General features: G+C 57.9%; 2 protein-coding genes across 2 annotated transcripts in view; both read right to left on the bottom strand.

Annotated features, from left to right (window-relative positions):
• The window catches only part of RAP1GAP (RAP1 GTPase activating protein), an 8,015-nt gene extending 1,450 nt beyond the window's left edge, over positions 1–6,565 (bottom strand). The window contains exons 1-15 of the mRNA XM_017833367.1: positions 6,515–6,565; positions 4,795–4,932; positions 4,659–4,712; positions 4,503–4,541; positions 4,217–4,402; positions 2,719–2,813; positions 2,564–2,642; positions 2,404–2,457; positions 2,239–2,322; positions 2,057–2,157; positions 1,853–1,982; positions 1,168–1,323; positions 1,019–1,090; positions 850–936; positions 60–271 (exon numbers count right to left, since the gene is read on the bottom strand). Coding sequence (XP_017688856.1) covers positions 60–271; positions 850–936; positions 1,019–1,090; positions 1,168–1,323; positions 1,853–1,982; positions 2,057–2,157; positions 2,239–2,322; positions 2,404–2,457; positions 2,564–2,642; positions 2,719–2,813; positions 4,217–4,402; positions 4,503–4,541; positions 4,659–4,697 — 1,334 coding nt within the window. The 5' untranslated portion in view covers positions 4,698–4,712; positions 4,795–4,932; positions 6,515–6,565. The remainder of the gene's footprint in view (positions 1–59; positions 272–849; positions 937–1,018; positions 1,091–1,167; positions 1,324–1,852; positions 1,983–2,056; positions 2,158–2,238; positions 2,323–2,403; positions 2,458–2,563; positions 2,643–2,718; positions 2,814–4,216; positions 4,403–4,502; positions 4,542–4,658; positions 4,713–4,794; positions 4,933–6,514) is intronic.
• A 2,475-nt stretch (positions 6,566–9,040) lies between these two features.
• Positions 9,041–20,385, bottom strand: part of USP48 (ubiquitin specific peptidase 48) — a 31,252-nt gene continuing 19,907 nt past the window's right edge. Inside the window, exons 16-27 of the mRNA XM_017833491.1 lie at positions 18,292–18,416; positions 18,028–18,150; positions 16,143–16,204; positions 15,563–15,673; positions 14,847–14,965; positions 13,995–14,101; positions 12,145–12,249; positions 11,572–11,727; positions 10,823–10,948; positions 9,576–9,624; positions 9,405–9,431; positions 9,041–9,314 (exon numbers count right to left, since the gene is read on the bottom strand). Coding sequence (XP_017688980.1) covers positions 9,292–9,314; positions 9,405–9,431; positions 9,576–9,624; positions 10,823–10,948; positions 11,572–11,727; positions 12,145–12,249; positions 13,995–14,101; positions 14,847–14,965; positions 15,563–15,673; positions 16,143–16,204; positions 18,028–18,150; positions 18,292–18,416 — 1,133 coding nt within the window. The 3' untranslated portion in view covers positions 9,041–9,291. The remainder of the gene's footprint in view (positions 9,315–9,404; positions 9,432–9,575; positions 9,625–10,822; positions 10,949–11,571; positions 11,728–12,144; positions 12,250–13,994; positions 14,102–14,846; positions 14,966–15,562; positions 15,674–16,142; positions 16,205–18,027; positions 18,151–18,291; positions 18,417–20,385) is intronic.

Below are 20,385 nucleotides of genomic sequence, written 5' to 3'. Positions count from 1 at the left end.
GGTGTCCGGGGGGGTGTCCGGGGGGGTGAGGGGGTACATGGGGGGTCCCGGCTCCGGGCCTCCAGGGAGGGGCACGGCCCCCACAGTGCTGGGTGCGGGGGTCCGGGGAGTGCGTGACCCCCCGTGCCCCCACCTTGAAGGACTCGAAGAAGCCCGGGGCGGCCGCGCCGTTGTCGGGGCGCTCGTCGTCGGGGCCGAGCCCCAGCATGGCCTGGCTGCGCGCCTGCAGCTCCTCGTGCAGCGTCTCCAGCAGCGCCGCCCGCGTCCGCTCCTGCCCCGACCCCGCGGGGCTGAGCCCGCGCGGGACCAACCCCGCACCCACCCCCCGCACCGCTGAGCCCCGCGGGACCACCCACCCCCCGCACCGCTGCATCCGTGCGGGACCAACCCCGCACCCACCCCCCGCACGGCTGCGCCTACGTGAGACACCCACCCACCCACGCAGCACACATCTGTCACCCACGCAGGACCACCCCCCTCCCCCGCACTCTGCACCCACCCCTGCACTGCGCCCCTGCTGCCCCCGCGAGACCACCCCGGGCACCCACCGCCCCTCCACATCACTGCACCCACGAGACCACCCCACAATACCCCTGCCCCACGCACTCACCCACCCACCTGTACAGACAGGGACCCACAACACCCGCTCCCTGCCCACCCCTGCACTGCACCTACCCCCTGCCCACTCACGAGCACCCCCACGGTGTGTCCAGCTTCCACGGACACGGCACCCGCATCCACAGCCCCACGTTGTGCCCCACGGCCCTCCCAGCCCCCTCCCAGCCAGACTGCCCCCGGGTGCCCCCCTAGTCCCCCCGGTGCCCCCCAAGCCCCGCCCCGTGCCCGCACCTCCAGCTTGGCGAACTTCTCGGCCCGGTAACAGGCGTACTCGGCGTTGATGAGCTTCGTCAGCAGGAACTCCTGGAACTCAGGGCCCTGTGGGGCGAGGGCGCCCTGGGTGGGTGCGTGGGTGGGGGGTGCCAGCAGGGCCCCCCAAGTGGCACCCACGGGCGCTCACCTTCCTGAAGACGGCGGGGTCGGGCAGCGGAGGGCCGAAGAAGGGCACGTCGTCACGGGCGGTGACCGAGACCTGCGGCAGGCGGAGGGGTGATGGGACACCCCAAGGGCCCTCCCATGGGGATGGGGACGCTGAGGCACAGGGAGTACCTTGTAGAGGGTGCCCTGGGTGCCCCCCTGCTCCAGCTGCACCACCACGAAGGCGTGGAGGAAGTTGGAGGCGATCATGTCGGGCACGAAGGGCGTGTTCTCGTCCTGGAAGACGATGGCCACGATGTCGTTCCCGATGTGGCGCTTCCGCTGCAGCTGTGGGGACGGGGAGCCACGGAGGGACATGGGGGACAGGGGGGCGGGGAGGAGGGGGGACACAGCAAGGTATGAGGGACAGAGAGTGGTCACACCATGGGGTCAAAGGGAATGGAAGACCCCAGAATCCCACAGACGCCCCCCAGCACCCATGGGTGCTCCACCAGCCCCTTGCATCCCGTATTTTTCCCCTGGTACTCATGGATGCCTTACCAGCCCTCTGCATCCCATAGATGTCCCTCAGCACCCATGGGTGTTCCTAGAGCTTTTGTAGTCCACAGACAATCCCTCAGCACCCATGGGGGCCCCAGGAGTCCCCTGCATCCCGCAGATACCCCCCCAGCATCCACAGATGCCCCACCAGCCCTCCCACCCATGGGGGTGCCCCAGGACCACCTACACCCCCATGCCTCTCAAGCACCCATGTGTTTCCCCCAACCCTTGCTCCCCGTTTACCCCTCAGCACCCCTGGGTGTCCCAGGACCCCGTGGCCCCCCACAGACACCCCCCAGCACCCCTGGGTGCCCACCTGCTGGGCGTCCCCCTCGGTGTAGGGCAGTTTGGTGGACACGTGGAACATGATCTCCTTGTCGCGGAAGTGGCAGTAGACGGACTCGCTGCCCGTCTGCCCGTGGGTCACGTCCAGCCCCCCCCGGAACCTGGGTGGGTGGGTGAGACAGGCACCCTGAACCCTCACGGGTGCCCCCCCCCCCCCCCGCCCCCCCCCACGCACCCCTTGAAGTCCCGCAGCTGCACCCGCTGGCCCAGGACGTCGAGGAATTCGGCGAAGGCTGGGCTCTCCTCCGTGGTGCCGAAAAGCTCCTCCTCTGAGGTCTGTGGGGGGTGGGGATGGGTGGCAGCACCCACTCGGGACACTCCCTCAGCCCCCCACCCCCCCACCCCCCCACCCCGTACCTGCCCCAGTTTTTGGTAGATGACCCCAAATTTGAAGTGGTTGCTGAGCACGTGCTCGTCGAAGGCGAGGATGAGGCGGGAGGCCTGCAGTGTGGGGTGGAAGCAGAGGTTGGGGTGGAGGGCACCCATGGGTGCCCACGTGCCCCCCTCCCCACACCCCGTTACCTTGGGGTAGAGCACAGGGTAGAACCGATCCACGTTGACGTCCTCACACACCAGCTGTGGGAAGGGGGGTGATGCCATGAGGGGGTCGGGGGTCACCCATGGGTGCTGCCAAGGGCATTTGGGAGGCACCCATGGTGTTGGTATGGGGGGCCTCACCCACCTTGGCCATCTGCACCACATTGGGGAACTCGGCCAGGCAGGAGATGGGCACCACATCGTGCAGGGTGCGGGCACGGGTGCTGTGGGGCGAGGAGGGGGTCAGGGGGCACCCCTGCCCCCAGGCAGTGCCCGTGGGTGCCCCCACACCCCGCTCACCGCAGCAGCAGGTGGAGGTGCTCCTGCTCATCGTACTTGAGGGAGAAGACGAGGTGGCCCAGGGCCGGGTCCAGGGAGTAGTAGTTGAAGTGCTCCTGTGGGGAGGGGCCGAGCACCCGTGGCTGGGCCAGCGGGGGCTCCCGTGGGGGCACCCGGGATGGGGGACACTCCAGTCCATGAGCACCGTCATCCATGAGCACCCATGTCCATGGGGCACCCATATCCATGGGCATCATCATCCATGAGCACCACCATCCATGAGCACCCATATATATCCATGTGGCACCCATGTCCATGAGCACAGTAATCCATAGGGAACCCATATCCTTGAGCACAATAATCCATGGGGCACCCAGTCCATGAGCACCATTGTGCATGAGCACCCATATCCATGATACACCTGTGTCCATGAGCAGCCGTATCCATGAGCACCATCATCCACAAGCACCCATACCCATGGACACCATCACCCATGAGGGCCCATCTCCATGGGGCACCTTATCCATGGGGCACCCGTGTCTGTGAGCACCACCATCCATGGGCACCCATATCCATGAGCATCTGTCCCCATAGGGTGCTCATGTCCATGAGCACCCATGAGCACCCATGCTTATGGAGACCCCATGCCTGTGCACACTCATGGGGTGCCCACGGGGCACCCGTGTCCATGAGCACCCATCCCATGGGGTACCCATGTCCTTAAGCACTGTCATCCATGAGCACCCGTGTCCATGGGACACCCATCCTACGGACACTTGTAGGTTCCCCATGCCCATGGACATCCACAGCTACACTCGCCCATCCATGGAGCACCAAGGTCCCTGAGCATCCACATCCATGAGCACCCATCCCCTTGGAGCACCCACATGCATAATCACCCATGTCCGTGGGACACCCAGGCCATTGGTCACCCGTGCCCATAAATACACACACCCATGAACACCCATGTCCCTGAGCACCCACACCCATGGGGCTCCCATGCCCATGGATACCCAATACCCACCTCCATGAGCACCCAGTTCCACAGGGCTCCTATACCCATGTCCAGGAGCACGCACATGCAAGAGCATCCATGCTTATGAGGTCTCCATGCCCATACCCATCCATACCCATGGAGAACCCACCCACCCAAGCACCCTTGTCGTGGGGCACCCATGTACATGAACACCCATATCGTGGGGCTCCCATGCCCATGGATACCTGACATCCACCTCCATGAGCACTCAGGCCCACGAGCACCCATTCCCATGGGGCTTCTGCACCCATAGGAGCACACCCCCACATCCATGAGCACCCATGCCATAGGGTACCATGTCCATGAGCACCCAGTTCCATGGGGTCCCCATAGCCATGGATACCCACATCTATGGCCATGAGCACCCCTATGCACGAGCACCCATGTGCATGAGGTCTCTGTGACCATACCCATGCCCACCCACACCCATGGGGTGATCCTCCCACCCCCAGACCCCACGCCTGCAGCCCCCCAGGGCCTCACCTTGCCCAGGAAGTGCTTGCGGTAGATCTTGGCCGTGTGGTTGCCCTCCAGCTTTGCCCGGGTGCCGGGGGCCGGGGTGGGGGGTGAGTCAGGGGTCCCGCTCAGCTGGTGGTTGGTGCCCTCGATCCAGTAACCCCCAAATTGCGGCAGGAGGATGAGGGGGAACGGCCCCTCCCGGCCTAGCACCTGCACCCAGTGCCATGGTGAGTGCTCTGGGCGCCCACCCACCCCCCCACACCCACCCAGCGGCCCTGGCACCCCTCTCTGGAGGGGGTGGGTGCTCTACCTCGTGCACGCTGGGGTAGGGGATGTAATCCTCCTCCGTCTGCAAGACAAGGGGTGAGTGATGGCCACGGTGGTACCTGTGGCTACTGGAGCGGGTGATGGCCATGCTGGCTCCTCTGGGTGCTGGTTGGGTGCCCCCCACCCCAATGACACCTACCTTGAGTGGCGGGGGGACGGCGTGGCGTTGCTGGGCCATCCTGCTGCCCTGGGGAGATGGGGGCTGTGGGTGCCCGTCACCCCCCTGGGACTGACACCCTCGGGTGGGGAGCACCCCATGGGGGCTTACCTGGGGGTGGGGTGGTGGTGCTGGCTGGAGACACGTCTAGGTGGTGCGAAGGGGTCCGGGGGGGCCCATGGTGCTTCCTGGGGGAGAGGAGAACTCCCCCACAACCCCTCGCCGGGACGCCCGGGCAGCGGTGCCACCCCTGGAACTGAGGGATGGCAGCGGGGCAAGGGCCACCCTGCCAGGGCCGCCCGGCTGCGGGCCGGGGGGGGCGGGAGCGGGAGGTGCGGGGTCACTGCAAGGGGGGGTCCGGCCGCTGAGACCCCCCCAACTCATCGCACCCACCCCCCCAACCCGAGGGGCTCCCTCTGCCGGCGGGAGGCGGCGGCGCGGGGGCAGCACCACGGACAGCGCCGGGCACCGGGACCCGCCCCGGGCCACTGTCACCGACCCCGGGAGTGTCACCGACCCCGCGCCAATTTGACCATCCCCGTGCCACTGTCATCGACCTGGTGCCAGTGTCACCATTCCCGTGCAAGTGTCACTGACCCCGTGTCAATGTGACCGTGCCCGTGCCAGTGTCACCAACCCCATGCCAGTGTCACCGACGCAGTCGAAGTGCCGCCATCCCCGTGCCACGGGCACAAGCTCCAGGCAGGGAGGAGGGAGGGCTGGCACCGTGGAGGGGGGGTTGGCAGGGACCTCCCCGGGGACACGCCAGGGTGGGGACAGGGCCGGGATGGGACAGGGCCAGGGCCACCATGGAAGTGTCACCAGCCCTGTGGAACTGTCACCGTCCCCGTGCAAATGCCCCCCTCCTCGTGCCAGTGTGACCATCTCTGTGCCAACGCCACTGTCCCTGTGCAAACGCGACACTGGTGCAAGCACAGCCCTGGTGCAAACGTGCCCCGGTCCCGTGCAAACACAATGACGCCCCCGGTGCCAAAGGGACCCTCGCGCCGCTGTCCCCGTGCCCGCGCCAAGGAGGTGCAGCCGAGCCCCGTCCCTGAGCAAACACGGCCGTGGTGCAAACCCGGCGCGGTGCGGGTGCGACCCAGCCCTGTGCAAACACAGCCGCAGCCCGGCACAGCCCCGGGGCACGCGTGACCCGGCCCCGAGCCCGCACGACCCCGCTGTCCCCGTGCCAAGGCGACCCTGGTGCCAATGCGACACTGCCACCCGTCCCCGCGCCAACGCGACCCTCTGCAAACGCGACCCGTGGCACCCCTGGGCCGCAGTGTGACCCCGCGGGGCTGGCGGGTCCTTGGGGGGCTCCGTTATCGCTCACCCCCCTTCCCAGCACCCAAATTGGGGGGCAGTCCCGGGGAGGGTGGGGGGCAGCACTGGGTGGGGGGGGTGCCCTAAATGTGGCGCCAGGTTGGGGGGCACAGGCTGGGTTTAGGGGAGGGGACATGGGAGACAGAGTGGGGAGACTGGGGTAGGGAGAGAAAACGGTGAGGGGCAGGAGCGGGGGGAGGTGGATTTTGGGGTATCCGGGGGGAGGGGTGTAGGTTTAGGGGGGGCAGGATGCAGGGTGTAACTGTGGGGGAGATATTGTGGGGACGGACTGGGGGGTAAATGGGGGACTCGTCCCTCCCGCCCCCTCCCCAACCCGCGTCCTTCTCCCCCAGGCCCGGAGCATCCCCCCGCCATCCCCTCCCCCGGTACCGGCGGCACTGAAGGTCACCGGCGGACGGACCCCCCGGGGCTGCGTCGGGGCTGGGGGGACACCCCGGGGGGGGTTTCTCCGCGGGGACCCCCGTGCCCGGTCCCCTCGGGGCGGCACTTACCGGGGGCGGCGGGGCCGGGGCGGTCCCGGAGCGGGGCCGGTACCGAGCGGAGCCGAGCGGGGCCCCGGCGCTCGCTGCCACCGCGCAGCGTCACGTGCGGCGGGGCGGGGCGGCCCCTCCGGGGGCGGCGGGACCGGGAACCGGCACCGGGAACCGGCACCGGGAACCGGCACCGGGAATCGGCACCGGCACCGCGAACCGGGCACCGCACCGGGCACCGGCACCGCGGACACACCGCCGGGCACCGGCACCGGCAAAACGGCGCCGGAACCGAGCACCGGGATCCAGAACCGGGGATCCCCCTCCATCCCTGATGTCACCCCCTGGGTGTCCCCTCCCTCCCCAGCGCACAGGTCCCCGCGGACGGGGGACCCCCCAACCCCTCCCTGTCCCCCGGGAAGTGTCTCCATCCCCCTGCCCGCGGTTGGTATCCGGGCACCGCTCTGCCCATCACCCACACCCCCCTCCCAGTTTGGCTCGCGGGGTTCCCCCCACATCCCTCCCTGGGACTCAGAGCAGCCCCCCCTCATACCTCCCCACCCTTGGTTCCCCCCATTCCTGGTACTCAAGGAACTCCCATTTCCATCCCTGGTACTCAAGGCCCTCTCCCACCCCCAGTCTCTCCATCCCTGCTAACCCAGGCAGCCCCCTCATCCATAACCCCCATTCCTGGTACCCAGGGCACCCCTTCCATCCCTCTCTGGCACTCAGGGTACCCCCCTCAACCAATTCCCCCCGGCACCCAGGGCACCCCTTCCATCCCTCCCTCCCTGGCACTTAGGGCACCCCATCCACCCATAACCCCCCATTCCTGACCCCCAACCCTAATTTCCCCCATTACCCCAAGGCCCCTCTCTCCCCCCCACCAGCACCCAGGCCATGAGTGACCCCCCACCCAGCACCCACCTCCCTGTCCCAGGGGGACCCCCCAGCTCGGGGACCCCCAAGGAGGGGCTAGCATCGGCTCCAGGGGAGGAGGAGAGGGGGGCTGGCACGCCAGGGGGACATGGAACCCCCTGGGGACACAGCAGCTGGGATGTGACAGGGCCAGGGCTCCATAAACCCCGTGCCAAGGGTGGGGGGATTCCCACTCCAGCAGATCCCACTCACTCCCATCCCACCCCGCAGCCCTTTTTGGGACAGCTCAGAGCGGGATTTATGGGATACCCCCCCCCCTTTGCCCCACCACCTTCATCCCACGTGTCTGCACTGCAACGAGGCTGCCATGGCTCCAATGACAACTTTAATCCGATAATATTTGCAAATAACAGACAAAACAGGAACGGGGCCCTGGGATCACACCTGGGACTTGTGTCCTCCGGAGGATCCGGCGCTGCCGGAACCGCCGCGGCCCCGGAACACCCCCAGGGCCCCCCGGATCGCTTCCCACAACAACAGGATAAGCTCAAGGAAGAGATTTTTGTGTTTTGGTTTTTTTTTATATATATATATATATATATATAACATTAAAAAAAATGAACAGCAACTTGAAAAGATGGAATTTCCAAGGAATATGTACACAAGCGAGTGCTTCAGGCTGGGAAGAAAAAACCTCTTGTGGCTTCGGCACATGGAATTCCTCATGTCTGTAGCTTGGGAAAGAATCCACGGGTCCAAACTGCCCCAAAACCCCCACTTTTTAGGAGCTTTAGAGCCCCTCAAATGCTGCTGCTTCACCCCCAAACGCAGCAGGGACAGGGAGGAGGGGGTTTGGCAAAGAACAGCTGGAATTCTTCGGATAAAACCTTGGAAATCAAACCTTGGAAATCAAATCTAGAGGAGTTTTGGGGGATGGGATTTGTGCCCCTCCCCCCTCTTCTTGCATCCCAAATTTCTGCAAACCTTGACAAAATAAAACTGATGTGATCTCCACATCGTATTTTTCCAGGGAAACAAGGGAAAAGCTGGAAAGGAAGAGGAAACCTGGAATTTCAGGACAGAGATCCCTCGGCAGTGCCTGCTGTGGATCAGGCTGGAAGTGGGATAGTTCCTGCTAAATATTAATGGGGAGAAATCCTTGCTGGGAGATGTTAAAAATAATAATAATAATAATTAGTGCATTGCTGAAAAACGAGGATAAAGGAGGAAAAACCCCTCTTCCCATGGGAAATGCCTCCCACCTGCACCCCCCCGCTGGCTCCGGCTGTCCCAAGCACTCCTGGAAGAAAATGTTCTCCAGAGTCACTAAAATACCCCAAATTTCTAAAAAAAACCCAAACAACCCAGTTCCCAGAGCCCAGGTAGTTCTTGGATCATCCAAGGTGTGGAAGTGGCGGAGGGATGTGGAGAGGGATGCGGCCCTGGGCAAGGTTTGGGAAGCAGATCCCAGCTCCCATTTGGGGTCAAATCAATAAAGATTCGTTGTCTGCCAGACATTCCTCACCCAGTCCCAATTCCTGCACTTCCAAGCTGGCCTGACAGTGGATCAAAGACAGGGCTGTCCTAAAGAGGATGGAGCAGGATGGTTGGGATCTATGGGATCACGGGGACACCCCCTCGCCCCGAACACACCAACTGCTGCTCAACTTCCCAACCTTCCTGTTCTTTATTAAACCAACCCGGGACGTTCTCCTGGAGCAGGAATGTCCCTCAGTGCAATCTGCTTTGACATAAGGCATTGGTTTGGTTTGCTTTGGGGAGCACACGCCTCGCTCGGGGGTTTTCCTGCCTCCTGGAAGAGTCACAGAGTCCCATATCCACCTTTTTTTTTGGATGCTTTTAATGCCCTACCACGTTCCAAATCCTCTTCCCTTCGGGTCGCTCCTCTTGGAAAACCATCAGTGGCCGAGTAAACCAGTCCCTGGGGGGGATAAAACATCACCAGGAGATGAGGAGGGAGGTGGGATGGGGGTGGAATTTGGGCAAAAGGGGGGGAATCACCCAAACTCACCTTTAAATCCCTCTTCGGGCATACAAACTGGGATGGGAGGGAAAGGAAGGCGTTAGAAGTTGTTCCGATGGATCAAGATCCCAAGGAATGACAAGGAAGTGTCACAACTCCCTTTTTCCACCTTTCCCACCCAAATTCTTGCCCCCCCCAACCTTCCCCCTCCCCTCTGACCTTGCATAACGTCGTCCATTGCTGCGTAATCCGCGATGGGCTCATCAGCCTGGAAAAAATACGGGAATACCGGGATGAAGGAGCTCCTGGAGCCACCTCCGGAGGGGAGCAGGGAATGGGGCTCCTGCCCAAACACTGGGAACGTGAGAGGAGGATTCATTCCCTAATTTAGCTGGAGTTTGGGCTGGTACCCACACTGCTCAGCAGCAAAACCGGCCAATAAAGGCCCTTGGGAAGAAAAAATAAGGATTGTCCTCCTCCAAAGCAAAAAAATAAGGATTTTTCTCCTCCAAAATGAAAAAAAAAGGAATTCCTCCTCTGAAACAAAATCAATAAGGATTTTCTTCCTCCAAAATAAAAAAATGAGGATTTGTCTCCTCCAAAACAACAAAAAAAAACGGATATTCCTCCTCCAGAATAAAAAAGATAAGGATTTTCCTCCTCCAAAACAAAAAAAATAAGGATTTTCCCCCTCCAAAACAAAAAAATGTGGATCTTTCTCCTCCAAAGCAAAAACCTGAGGATTTTCCTCCTCAAAAACAAGTTTTTTCTTCCTCCAAAAAACAAAAAAGCAAAAAGAGATCTTCCTCCAAACCAAAACCAATAAAAATAAGGATTTTCCTCCTCCAAACGAAAACCAAACAGGATTTTCCTCCTCCAGGAAGGGGCTCCGTGAGGAACTCATTGGATTTTTCCCAATTTTCACAGGCCCCACGACACGTTTTCCTTTGACTGCACGAACTCAGCTGGATTTTGGGTGAGATCCCTCTGGATTTTGGGCTGGAACCCTGTGGAGTTTGGGCTGAATCCCTGTGGAGTTTGGGTTGGATCCCTGCAGATTTTGGGTGGGATCCCTGTGGATTTTGGGCTGGATCCCTGTGGATTTTGGGCTGGATCCCTGTGGATTTGGGCCGGATCCCTGTGGATTTGGGCCGGATCCCTGTGGATTTTAGGTGGGATCCTGGTGGACTTGGACGGGATCCCTGTGGATTTGGGTGGGATCCCTGTGGATTTTAGGCGGGATCCCTGTGGATTTTGGGCGGGATCCCTGCGGATTTGGGTGGGATCCCTGCGGATTTGGGCGGGATCCCTGCGGATTTGGGCGGGATCCCTATGGATTTGGACAGGATCCCTGTGGATTTGGGCAGGATCCCTATGGATTTGGGCAGGATCCCTGTGGATTTGGGCGGGATCCCCCTGGATTTGGGTGGGATCCCCCTGGATTTGGGGCGGATCCCCCCGGATACCTTGAGCAGGATGACGGACTCAGGGATGACCCCCAGGCTGCCCAGCGTGGCCGTGTCATCGCTCAGGATCTTGCCGTCGATGGACAGGTTCTGGTCGAAGGGGGCCACGGAGAAGGCGTGCATGATCTGGGACAGGGACAGGGCTTCTTGGAGCAGGGATGGGGCACTGCAGATCCCCCAATCCCACCCCCATTCCCACCCCGACACAACCCACCCTGATTCCCAACTCCCAATTCCACCGCAACACAACCCCCCCAACACATCCCAATTCCCACACAACACAACCCACCCTGATTCCCATCCCAACTCCATCACCAACACAACCTCCTCTAATTCCCACTCCAAACACAACCCACCCCAATACAACTCTCCCACACCCCAATTTCCCACCCCAACACAATCCACCCTAAACACAACCCACCCCAATTTCCACCCTGATTCCCACCCCAAGACAACCCACCCCAACACAACCCTCCCTCTCCAACTCCCACAGCCCAATTTCCCACCCCAATTCCCACCATAACACAACCCCCAATTCCACCCCAACACAACCTCACCCTGATTTTCACCCCAACACAGCCCCCCCCAACACAGCCCCCCCAACACATCCTAATTCCCAACCCAACACACCCCCCCTAATTCCCACCCCACCCCAATCTGACCCCACGTGGGATTTCAGACCCTTCCCCTCCCTCCCCACGCTCCTGGTTTGATGGTTTTCCCTCATTCCTGGCATTCCTCCCCCCCACCTGTATCTTCAGCTCTTTCAGGGTCTGGTTGGCCGACACCAGCAGGGCCTTCTCCCCTCGGACCTTCCTGTGCCGGGTGCTCCTCCTGATTCCCTGTTTTTGGTAGGTGATGTAGCTCTGCTGGGAGAGTTTCTGGCGTTTTGCGCCGCCGTTGGCCTGGAGAGGAGGCAAAACCCACGGAGATCGAGTTATTTGGGAATAAACCCAAGTTCCCTGTATCCCAGAGGGTGCTTGGGGCGAGTTGGTCATGCGAGGGAAGGTGGGAAGCGATGGAAAATCCCTTGGAAAGCCAACTGAAGCGTGCAAGTGTGGAGAAGACCAAAGGATTTGCCTTCAAGCCTCAGTTCCTGGTCCTAATGCCAGCGTGGGGCAGATTTCCACGGGCAGACGAGTCCCTGTCCAGGTTTAACCTCTCCAAAAACCAGCACTGGTGTGGTCTGACCATTCCAGTGACACTTTGAGACACGTGTCCCCCACCAGTCGGACCCAGGGGAGGAGGGAGGTGACCTCATCGTGCTGACTCCAGAGGATGGTGTGGAAATCAAGGAACCTCCTGGGATTTTTCATCTCTACCTGGTTAAAATCGGGGTCCTGCTCCCCCTCTGGCTTGTTTTCCTCCCTTTCCTCTTCAGCCTCCGAGCTGCTCACGTTCAGCTCCGGAGCCGCGTCCTTCATCACCTGGAGTCACAAAAACCACTCTGCTGTGACCAACAGCACCCACCCGGACTGTCCCACCACGGAACCAGCTCCTGGACACCTTCCTGGTGCCACCTCCACCCACAGAGCCTGGGAATAACCCCGGGAGCTGCTCCAGGAGGTCTGAAAAGGCTCCTCCACCCTCCCCAGCTGCGTGGGACCTCAGGGGGATTCGGCTCAGGAATCCCCCTCTATGGAGCTGCAGGTGCTTCCTGCCCTTCTCTCCAGGCAAGGGAAAGTCTCCCGGGGCCTGGACTGATTCCTTTCCCAGTAGCTGGTTGATCCAAGTGCATTACAAAAGCCTCATCATGGAGAAAGGAATATTATCTGTAAATTAAGACACTTGTCCCTCCCTGCAGAGGGACTCAGAACCATTATTTATGGGGCTGCAGGGTGTAAGTAAATGAAACCTAAACAATTTACACAAATACATAAATAAAAGGGACGTTCAGGTCTGTGGAAGTCACTCCAGGAGACACGGACTTGCCTGGATGTGAATTCCCATCTATGGAGCTGGAGCTGGGGTTGCAGGAGCTCAGGAGACCTGGATGCCCGAGAGCTCACAATTCCATCAATATATTTAAAATCATCGATGCAATCCCAGCTCCCAAACATTCCCCAGAGCTCTCAGAAATCCAGCAGTGCCATCCTACAACGATTTTAAAAATGGGACTTCCCTCTTGCACCCCAAGGAGGTAGCAGGGGGAGGAGAAGGGGTGAGGGGCTGGGAAACACTCCCTGACTTTGCAAAGCCCAGCAGGAAGGACACAGTGGCTCCCAGTGATCCTGGCTGGCATTCCTGCTGCTTCCCATCCCTGCCCTGTTACTGAGGGAATCTCGTGGGCACTCTCTCGCCCCCTCTCTCCAGCTCCAGCTGCTCCACAAAGAATAGCTCCCTGTTTTTTTGCCAGCCCCACGTGTGAGCACAGTCCTGGCCAGTGCCAGAAAAACACAACCCCCAAGCCTCTCCTGCGGCGGAGCCGAGGCGGATCCAGCCTCGGGATTCAGGCTGATGGCTCCGGACGTGCTGCTGCTCCACGTCTCACAAGCCAGGCAGGAACCCATCCAGCCTCCGGCTCCCTGTGGTTCTCCGGGCTCCAGCGCCTCCTTGGGATTGGCAGGGAGGTGGAAATCAATGGAAGGCCAAAACGAACCCACTCCCACCCTGCAAAAGTGCAGGGAATGTCTTGATCCTAGTGCCCACCAGCCTTGGTTGCCTCCTAAAAAGCCCTAAGTTCCACCAGAGCCAGATTTGGGTCCCTGGAAAAGCAATTCTGGAGTTGATCCTGACACTTAAGATCAGCAAAAACATAATTTGCAGCTTTTAGGGATCCTGAAAACCATCTCGGAGTTCAGCCTCTCACCAGCACCAAGGGGAAGAGCTTATTTCTATCCAGGGATAAATGTCACTTGAGCAAGTAGAAAGGAAATGACAAATATTGGAGGGGGAGGAGAGCAGGTAGAGCCTGGGAACACAGCTGAGACAGAAGAAACAGCTGGGAGCATCCTTGAAAACACAAAGGATTCCATTTGGCAAAAGGAGCCTGAATTTTCAGAGCCAGAACGTTCCCGTGTGCTGGTTTGGCCAAAGCTGGAGCCACAGAGCCGGGGGATTTCTGCCCTCCCCACCACCAGGAACCCCAGTCCCAGCCCCTGGGGGCTGTGAGACCCCCCTGAGGGTGTTCCTGTTGCTCCCTGAGCAGGATGGAGGGGGAGCCTGTCGGTACCTTTTTGTTATCCACCACTTTGTGCACGTACACGGTGGCCTGGGTGTACTCGCGCAGGTCCCGCTGCTGCTGGCACAGGAGCCCTTCCCGGCACTCCGGGCACAGCTCTGGGGAGAAAGCAGATTTAATATGTTAATAAACATAGTTAATGTGTTAATGTGTTTAACAAACATATTTCCAAGGAAAAAAAACCCCATATTTAATTGCTTCAGCTCTTTGGAGACTCCATCCCAGTGCCTCTCACTGCCAACCTGGAGTGGATCAATTGAATTCCTGAATGGTTTGGGTTGGGAAGGACCTTAAACCTCATCCCTGCTATGGGCAGGGTCACCTTCCACTTGCTCCAAGCCCTGTCCAACCTGGCCTTGGACACTTCCAGGGATCCAGGGGCAGCCACAGCTTCTCTGGGCAACCTGTGCCAGGGCCAAACCACCCTCACAGGGAAGAATTCCATCTCAATATCCCATCTAAATTTCCCTTCTTTTAGTTTAAAACCATTCCCCCTTGTCCTGTCCCTCCACCCCTTGTCCCCAGTCCCTCTCCAGCTCTCCTGGAGCCCCTTTAGGCACTGGAAGGAGCTGTAAGGTCTCCCTGGAGCCTCCTCTTCTCCAGGTGAACCCCCCCAGCTCTCCCAGCCTGGCTCCAGAGCAGAGGGGCTCCAGCCCTTGGAGCAGCTCTGTGGTCTCCTCTGGACTCTCTCCAGCAGCTCCACGTCCTCCCTGTGCTGGGGACCCCCCAGCTGGACACAGTGCTCCAGGTGGGGAACCTGCCAAGCTCCACATTTACCACCTCAGACTTCACTTCTTATCCTACAAGAGCCATTCCCAGAGCCCAGGGAGCAGAGTGACTCACGGGGCTCCGAGGTGTAGCGGGCGCCCTCGGGGCCCTGTGTCCGGGTGATCTTGATGACGTGATCCACCACGAAGAGCTTTTGGATCCTCTCCCACTCACTGGGCCATATCAGAGCTATACTGTGCAAAGGAACAGGCAGGTGCTTTATGACATGGAAAAGCCAAGCTCCCCCCAAAAAAACCCTCCTCCTTCTTCAGCATTTTAACAAAAGAAAACCACCAAAATCCCCCCCAGATCAGCTGCAGGGGAGGGCCTGCACACCCCGACGGCGGCAGGCTGTGATTAGTGACGCTGCTGTGCTCCCGCCGTGCCGGAGGGAGAGATGGAGGAGGGAAGGAGGGGAAGAGTTTCTACTTTCAGTGCTGCATCACTGCAGAAACAACGCCATGGAGCACGAAGTGCAGCGCGCCGGGGGGGAACGCGCACGGAAAGCAAATTGTAAGGAAGAAGGATGTTCCTGCGTCCCGGTCAGATCCAGGGTGGTTATTGTCAGGAACTAACCAAGCTGAAGGAAGCTCTTTTTTCCTGACCCAGCATCCTTGGACAATTTAGGTCTTGCCTTGCAGGAAGGCTGAGGTGGCTCTGAGAAAGCCGAGGTGTTGATTTAGTTTGGGGGAAAGGATTCGCTCCTCGTCTCGCTGCGGCTCGGCAGCAAGAACGTTCCTTTTGGACTGTTCTCCTGGGGAAAGGAAAATGTGTGAAGGGAAAAAACTCACTGTTTGGAGTCTTCTTTGGTCATGGAAGCGAAGGTGAACATGAGCCCCCCGTGGGGGCAGAGCAGGACACTGTTGGCTATGGAGGACACGGGGCTGCAGCGTGTCGGCCTCCTGCAAAAGGGAAGGTGGTTTGGAAACCTGGACCAGCTTATCCCACCAAAAACCCCCAGTCCTGCAGGCAGCCAAGAAGAAATCACAGGTGAATTATTTACAGAAGGCATTCCAACATGGAATATTAACTACAAGTGATGAGGAAATCAGATCCACGTTCCTCTGTGCTGCAAAATGATTCCGTCCAGGGGAGATTTCCATCTCCAGCCTGTGCAAACAGGACTGAGAGGTGACCTCTGGGCTACAGCTCCAGACTGATGAAAAAACTAATCAGGTTACCAGCTAATCCGACCATCTGGTTAACACATGGTAAACAAGGAAATTCAGTGTTGTACAACCAACACAAGTCCTGCAAAAATCGGCTTCCTTGTTTCCACGAACCCACTGTGCCGGCATTCGGAAGCAAAATGTTACCTACGGCCCCCAAAACGGGGGATAAAAAGCACCAAAACCCTCCAGCCAAAATTACCTGACAAATTTCCTCCATTCTTCTACAAAGAACTGCGAAACAATATACAGCTCATCTGTCTCCTGGGGGGAAAAGAGAAGGAAAAGGGATCTTTTTAATGAACCCAGCAATAGGTTTGTCGGCAGCGCTCGCTCCCTCCCAGACCTCGGCACGGTTTTACCATGACAACTCCATCCAAGCACGCTGGGAAAGCCAAGGAAAATAATTTGGGATCAAGTACTAAGCACTGACTTTACTAATCTCATGTTTATTACAAAGTTAGTCAAGCTTTCAATCCAATTACCTTTAATTCCCAGTGGGAAAGGGGCATTTCCCTGGAGCAGCCAAGTGCTGTTTTCTCTCGCTGGGTACTTGTGGTCAGAGACCACCCCAACCTCCCTCACTTACTTCCAATATCAAAATCCACGGGTTTTTCCTTCTGGCAGCAGCAGGAACAAAAAACCCCAGCTGTGCACCCAACAAGGCAGTGTTTTTGGGATAAATCCTGTCTTCTTGTCCCAATTTACCAATAAATTGTTTGCTCCTGAACAAAAAACCACCTAGATCCCAAGAGCTGGGTGACAAAATCACTTCCACGATCATCTATATCCTCACCATCTTCCCTACCATGCATTTAAGGGCTTGCTCCATCTTTCTGCAGGAAAACTCAGCACACCTGAGGAATATATATATATATATATATATATATATTTAATCTCCCTTAATCTCTAGATTAAACCACTCTGCTTGTTTTCCCTCCCCAAACCCCTCAATTGTTTTGGATCAGGAAAACTCCAAAAGCTTGAAGGAAAAATCCTCAGCTCTCTTTTATTAGGTTCCCTTGGGAAATTCCAAGGGAAAGGAGAATCCAAAGGGAAAGGAGGATGCAGCCCCAGTGGTGGAGAGGCTCCTGTTTCTGACCAACAGTGATAGGCTCCAGCTTTCCATCACCTCCTCCAGCTCCAAAGGCAAATCCTGCCAGATACAAGCCTTTAACACCCCTGGCAGAACCTGGAGCTCTCCAGTTCAGGGAAACTCCCTTTAAACCCTTCTGGATCTCCTTGGTTCCAAGCCATGGATCCATATTGCCTCAGGATTTATTCCCAGCTGGAGCAGCAAGGGACCGAGGCAGAGACCTGCCAAAGCACCTTGGCAGGATTGGAAAGCCAACCATTAATCAGCACCACGAGACTCCCAGGAGCCAAGGACTGAACCAAGAGCTTGTTCCACTCCTTTTGGGCCACCCTAAATCCCCAAAAAGTCCCGGAGCAGCCGTCAGGAGAGGGTTTGCACGGCTGTCGGGGCTCTTTGGAGGGTGTCGGCATTTTGGGGAGCTCCTCCTGAGCTCCTGGGAGGCAGGAGGATGCTGGAGTACACCTGGAGCAGCCAAAGCTGGTGGTGGAGAAGAACTCAGGTGTATTCCAGCATTCTCCAACCTGGGAAGGCTGATGGAAGGAGGTAGAAAAGTCACTTCCACCAGCACGGCGGCATTTCCATCCTTCCAGGGACGGATACAACCCCAGCAGCAATATTGTCCCTGTTATCTGGCTGATTCCGGGCCAGCCACAGCTCCCTTGGCACAGGAGCCATTCCTGTGGCTCTTTAGGGCTCTGTGCCAGCACAGCTAATCCAGGGAAATCACACCTCAGCACAGCACACGTGTGAGCTGCTGGCATGGACCGAGAGAACGGTTATGGAGTGGGAAAGGACCCTAAGGATCTCATTCCACTCCCCTGCCACGGGCAGGGACACCTTCCACTAGCCCAGGTTGCTCCAAGCCCTGTCCAACCTGGCCTGGAACACTTCCAGGGATGGGGCAACCACAGCTTCTTTGGAAGGAGAGGATAAAAGCCAATAAAACCTGCCCCAAGCCCAGCTGCATTCCCTGGTTCCCCTCCTTCCCTACCTGAGGCCAACTGCCCAGGCAAGGCCTGCATTTATCATGGAACAGGTTCTGGAGAGAAGTCTTCTGCTCACTGGCCATCATCTTATGGAGAGCTTCGTTTTCCTCCCCTTCACGCTCCAAAATCTGCAGGAAACAGTGAATTCCATCCCAGTTGCACTAAAAGGTGACATTATTCTCCTCCATGGCACAGGGTCGTGACAAAAGGGAAACCAGAAACACAACCAGTATTTACAGTCAACAAAAAGGGGAATATTTGGCAAATACCTTGCACTGGGAACAGCACTCCTTGTTATTCGGGAATTCGGGGGCTTTTGGGAAATATTGCTTGAGTTTCTCCCAGGCTTCCCTGGAAACCACCCTGCGCTCGTTCTCCGAGATGCACAGGTCACCTGCAGGGAGAGAATCAAGGCAAGGGCTTTGATCACAACATGCTCAGGGATGTTTTGCAGCCCTTGATTGAAGAGATTACAGGGAATAAAGGTGGGGGAAGAGATCCACACGTGTAGCAGCCAAAACCACGTCAGCAAAAACCAGCCCGGCGGACAAAGTCACCTTCAACTCCTTCCTTGCTTCCCTTAGACAGGGAAAAATAATAATATCAGTAATAGTAATAATAATTTTAATTCATAAAAATGAATTTCCAAGCTGATCAAACACAAGCAGGGATGATGGGAAAAGCCAAAGAGGGCACAGGGCTACTGGTTCCTCCTCCACAGCTACACCCCCATGGTGCCTCCCTGCACCAAGCCCCAGACTAACCCTGTGTCCCATGGAACAGAAGCCAGGTGCTCTCCACATCCTTGAAATCCCAAATTCCCCCTGCAGAATCTCAGATGGCTTCACATGCCCTATCCAAGCACCTCAAAATGTGGCAAGGGCAGATTTGGCACCCTAAATCTGCTCTGGGGAACCACCGGGGTGCAAAGACACCGGGCAAGGTTTACCAGCTGTCCCCCAGACAACTTATTTATCCATCAGGATTATTTATCCTGCTATCAGGATTATTTATCCCGGTGCTCAGGCAGCTCAAAAAGCCCAGGAAGGGTTTATCAGGAGCCATTTGTGCCTGCCATCTCAGGGATGGAAGCAGGAGACACACCCAGGCTCTTGGACACCACGTGCACACATGACAACACACACTCCGGATAAACAAGGCTTGGGAAAACTGGAGAAGGCTCCAGGATCTGAGCAGCTGCCCCTTGCAGGGGTGATGATATCCAAGGGGAAAACACAAGCACATCCCCCTCTGAGACAGCAGCTGGAAGTCACTGTGCTATGAGCAGGCACCGGGAGAAACACGAGGAGCAGTCGTTGCGACACCGGGGTGCAAACCGGATTTGGGAATATTCCTGCCTCGGTGGGATTGCACCAGCAAGAGGGAAGGAAAACAGCAACTGCCGTGTCCAAAGGGCACAATACCTTATTATCTGCTTTTCTATAGCCTGGAGAGCTGCAGAGAGAGGAGAGGGAGAGAAACTCCTTCCTCCCCACCCTCTGGTAGCTCTTTAACATGACAAGCAGCTCCTCGGGCTCACGGATTTGCTCCAGCCCAGCCTGGAATTTGGCCAGCCCTGGAGAGGAAAAAATAGCAACCATCCCCTCCTGCTTTTCCTCTAATAAACAAAGGTCAGGCCTCGATGCAGCACTTGGCCACTTGGGCCTCATCCAGCACGGCCAAGTGGCTCCGGAGGTTGGACCAGGATGTTGTCCAGAGCCAACGATGGGGAAGAAGAGGAGCTTGTACAAATAAGTGCCTTGACACCACATGATTAATTAAAATAGATTAATATGGTGAGGAAAAGAGGAGGAAAAATCAGCTCTGGGTGTGCAGGAACAAGTGTTTTGCCATCTGGAAGATGATCCCAACCGCTGCTGACCCTGTTTCCCACTCCCACCATCCAGGGACATGTTTTGGGCACGGACATCAAAGGAAGGCTTAACTTGGTATCTGGAAAAAATTATTCACTGGGATCAGGCAGCTACTGGAGAGTGAGGAATTGCAGCAAGGATGCAAAGGGAGTCGAGAAGGGAACGCCCGGGTGGCATTCCTGGAGGCCAGCCAGCCCTCACAGAGCCAGCCCTGGCTTTTCCAGAGCCTCCCACGGAGGCAGGAACCTCCTCCACCACAAAATTAAGGCTGTAGGAACAAGACTACAGATTTGCTGATCCACTCCAGAGAGAATTTTTCAAGGTGGAAAGGTTGTTTTCCACGAATAATCAAAGGTTAGCTCAAGACAACAAAACCTGCCCTGCCAGCAGCCCCTTAGTCAGTATTATTTATTCTGCTCTGACCCAAAGTCACAGATCAACCAGCAATTTAACACCATAATATTTTCCAAAGGCCTATTGGCCTATTTT

The sequence above is a fragment of the Lepidothrix coronata genome, unplaced genomic scaffold (assembly GCF_001604755.1).
Source record: "Lepidothrix coronata isolate B3197 unplaced genomic scaffold, Lepidothrix_coronata-1.0 Scaffold214, whole genome shotgun sequence".
Taxonomy (NCBI): domain Eukaryota; kingdom Metazoa; phylum Chordata; class Aves; order Passeriformes; family Pipridae; genus Lepidothrix; species Lepidothrix coronata.
Note: the sequence above shows the minus strand (reverse complement) of the source record. Positions and strands in the feature narration are given on the sequence as shown.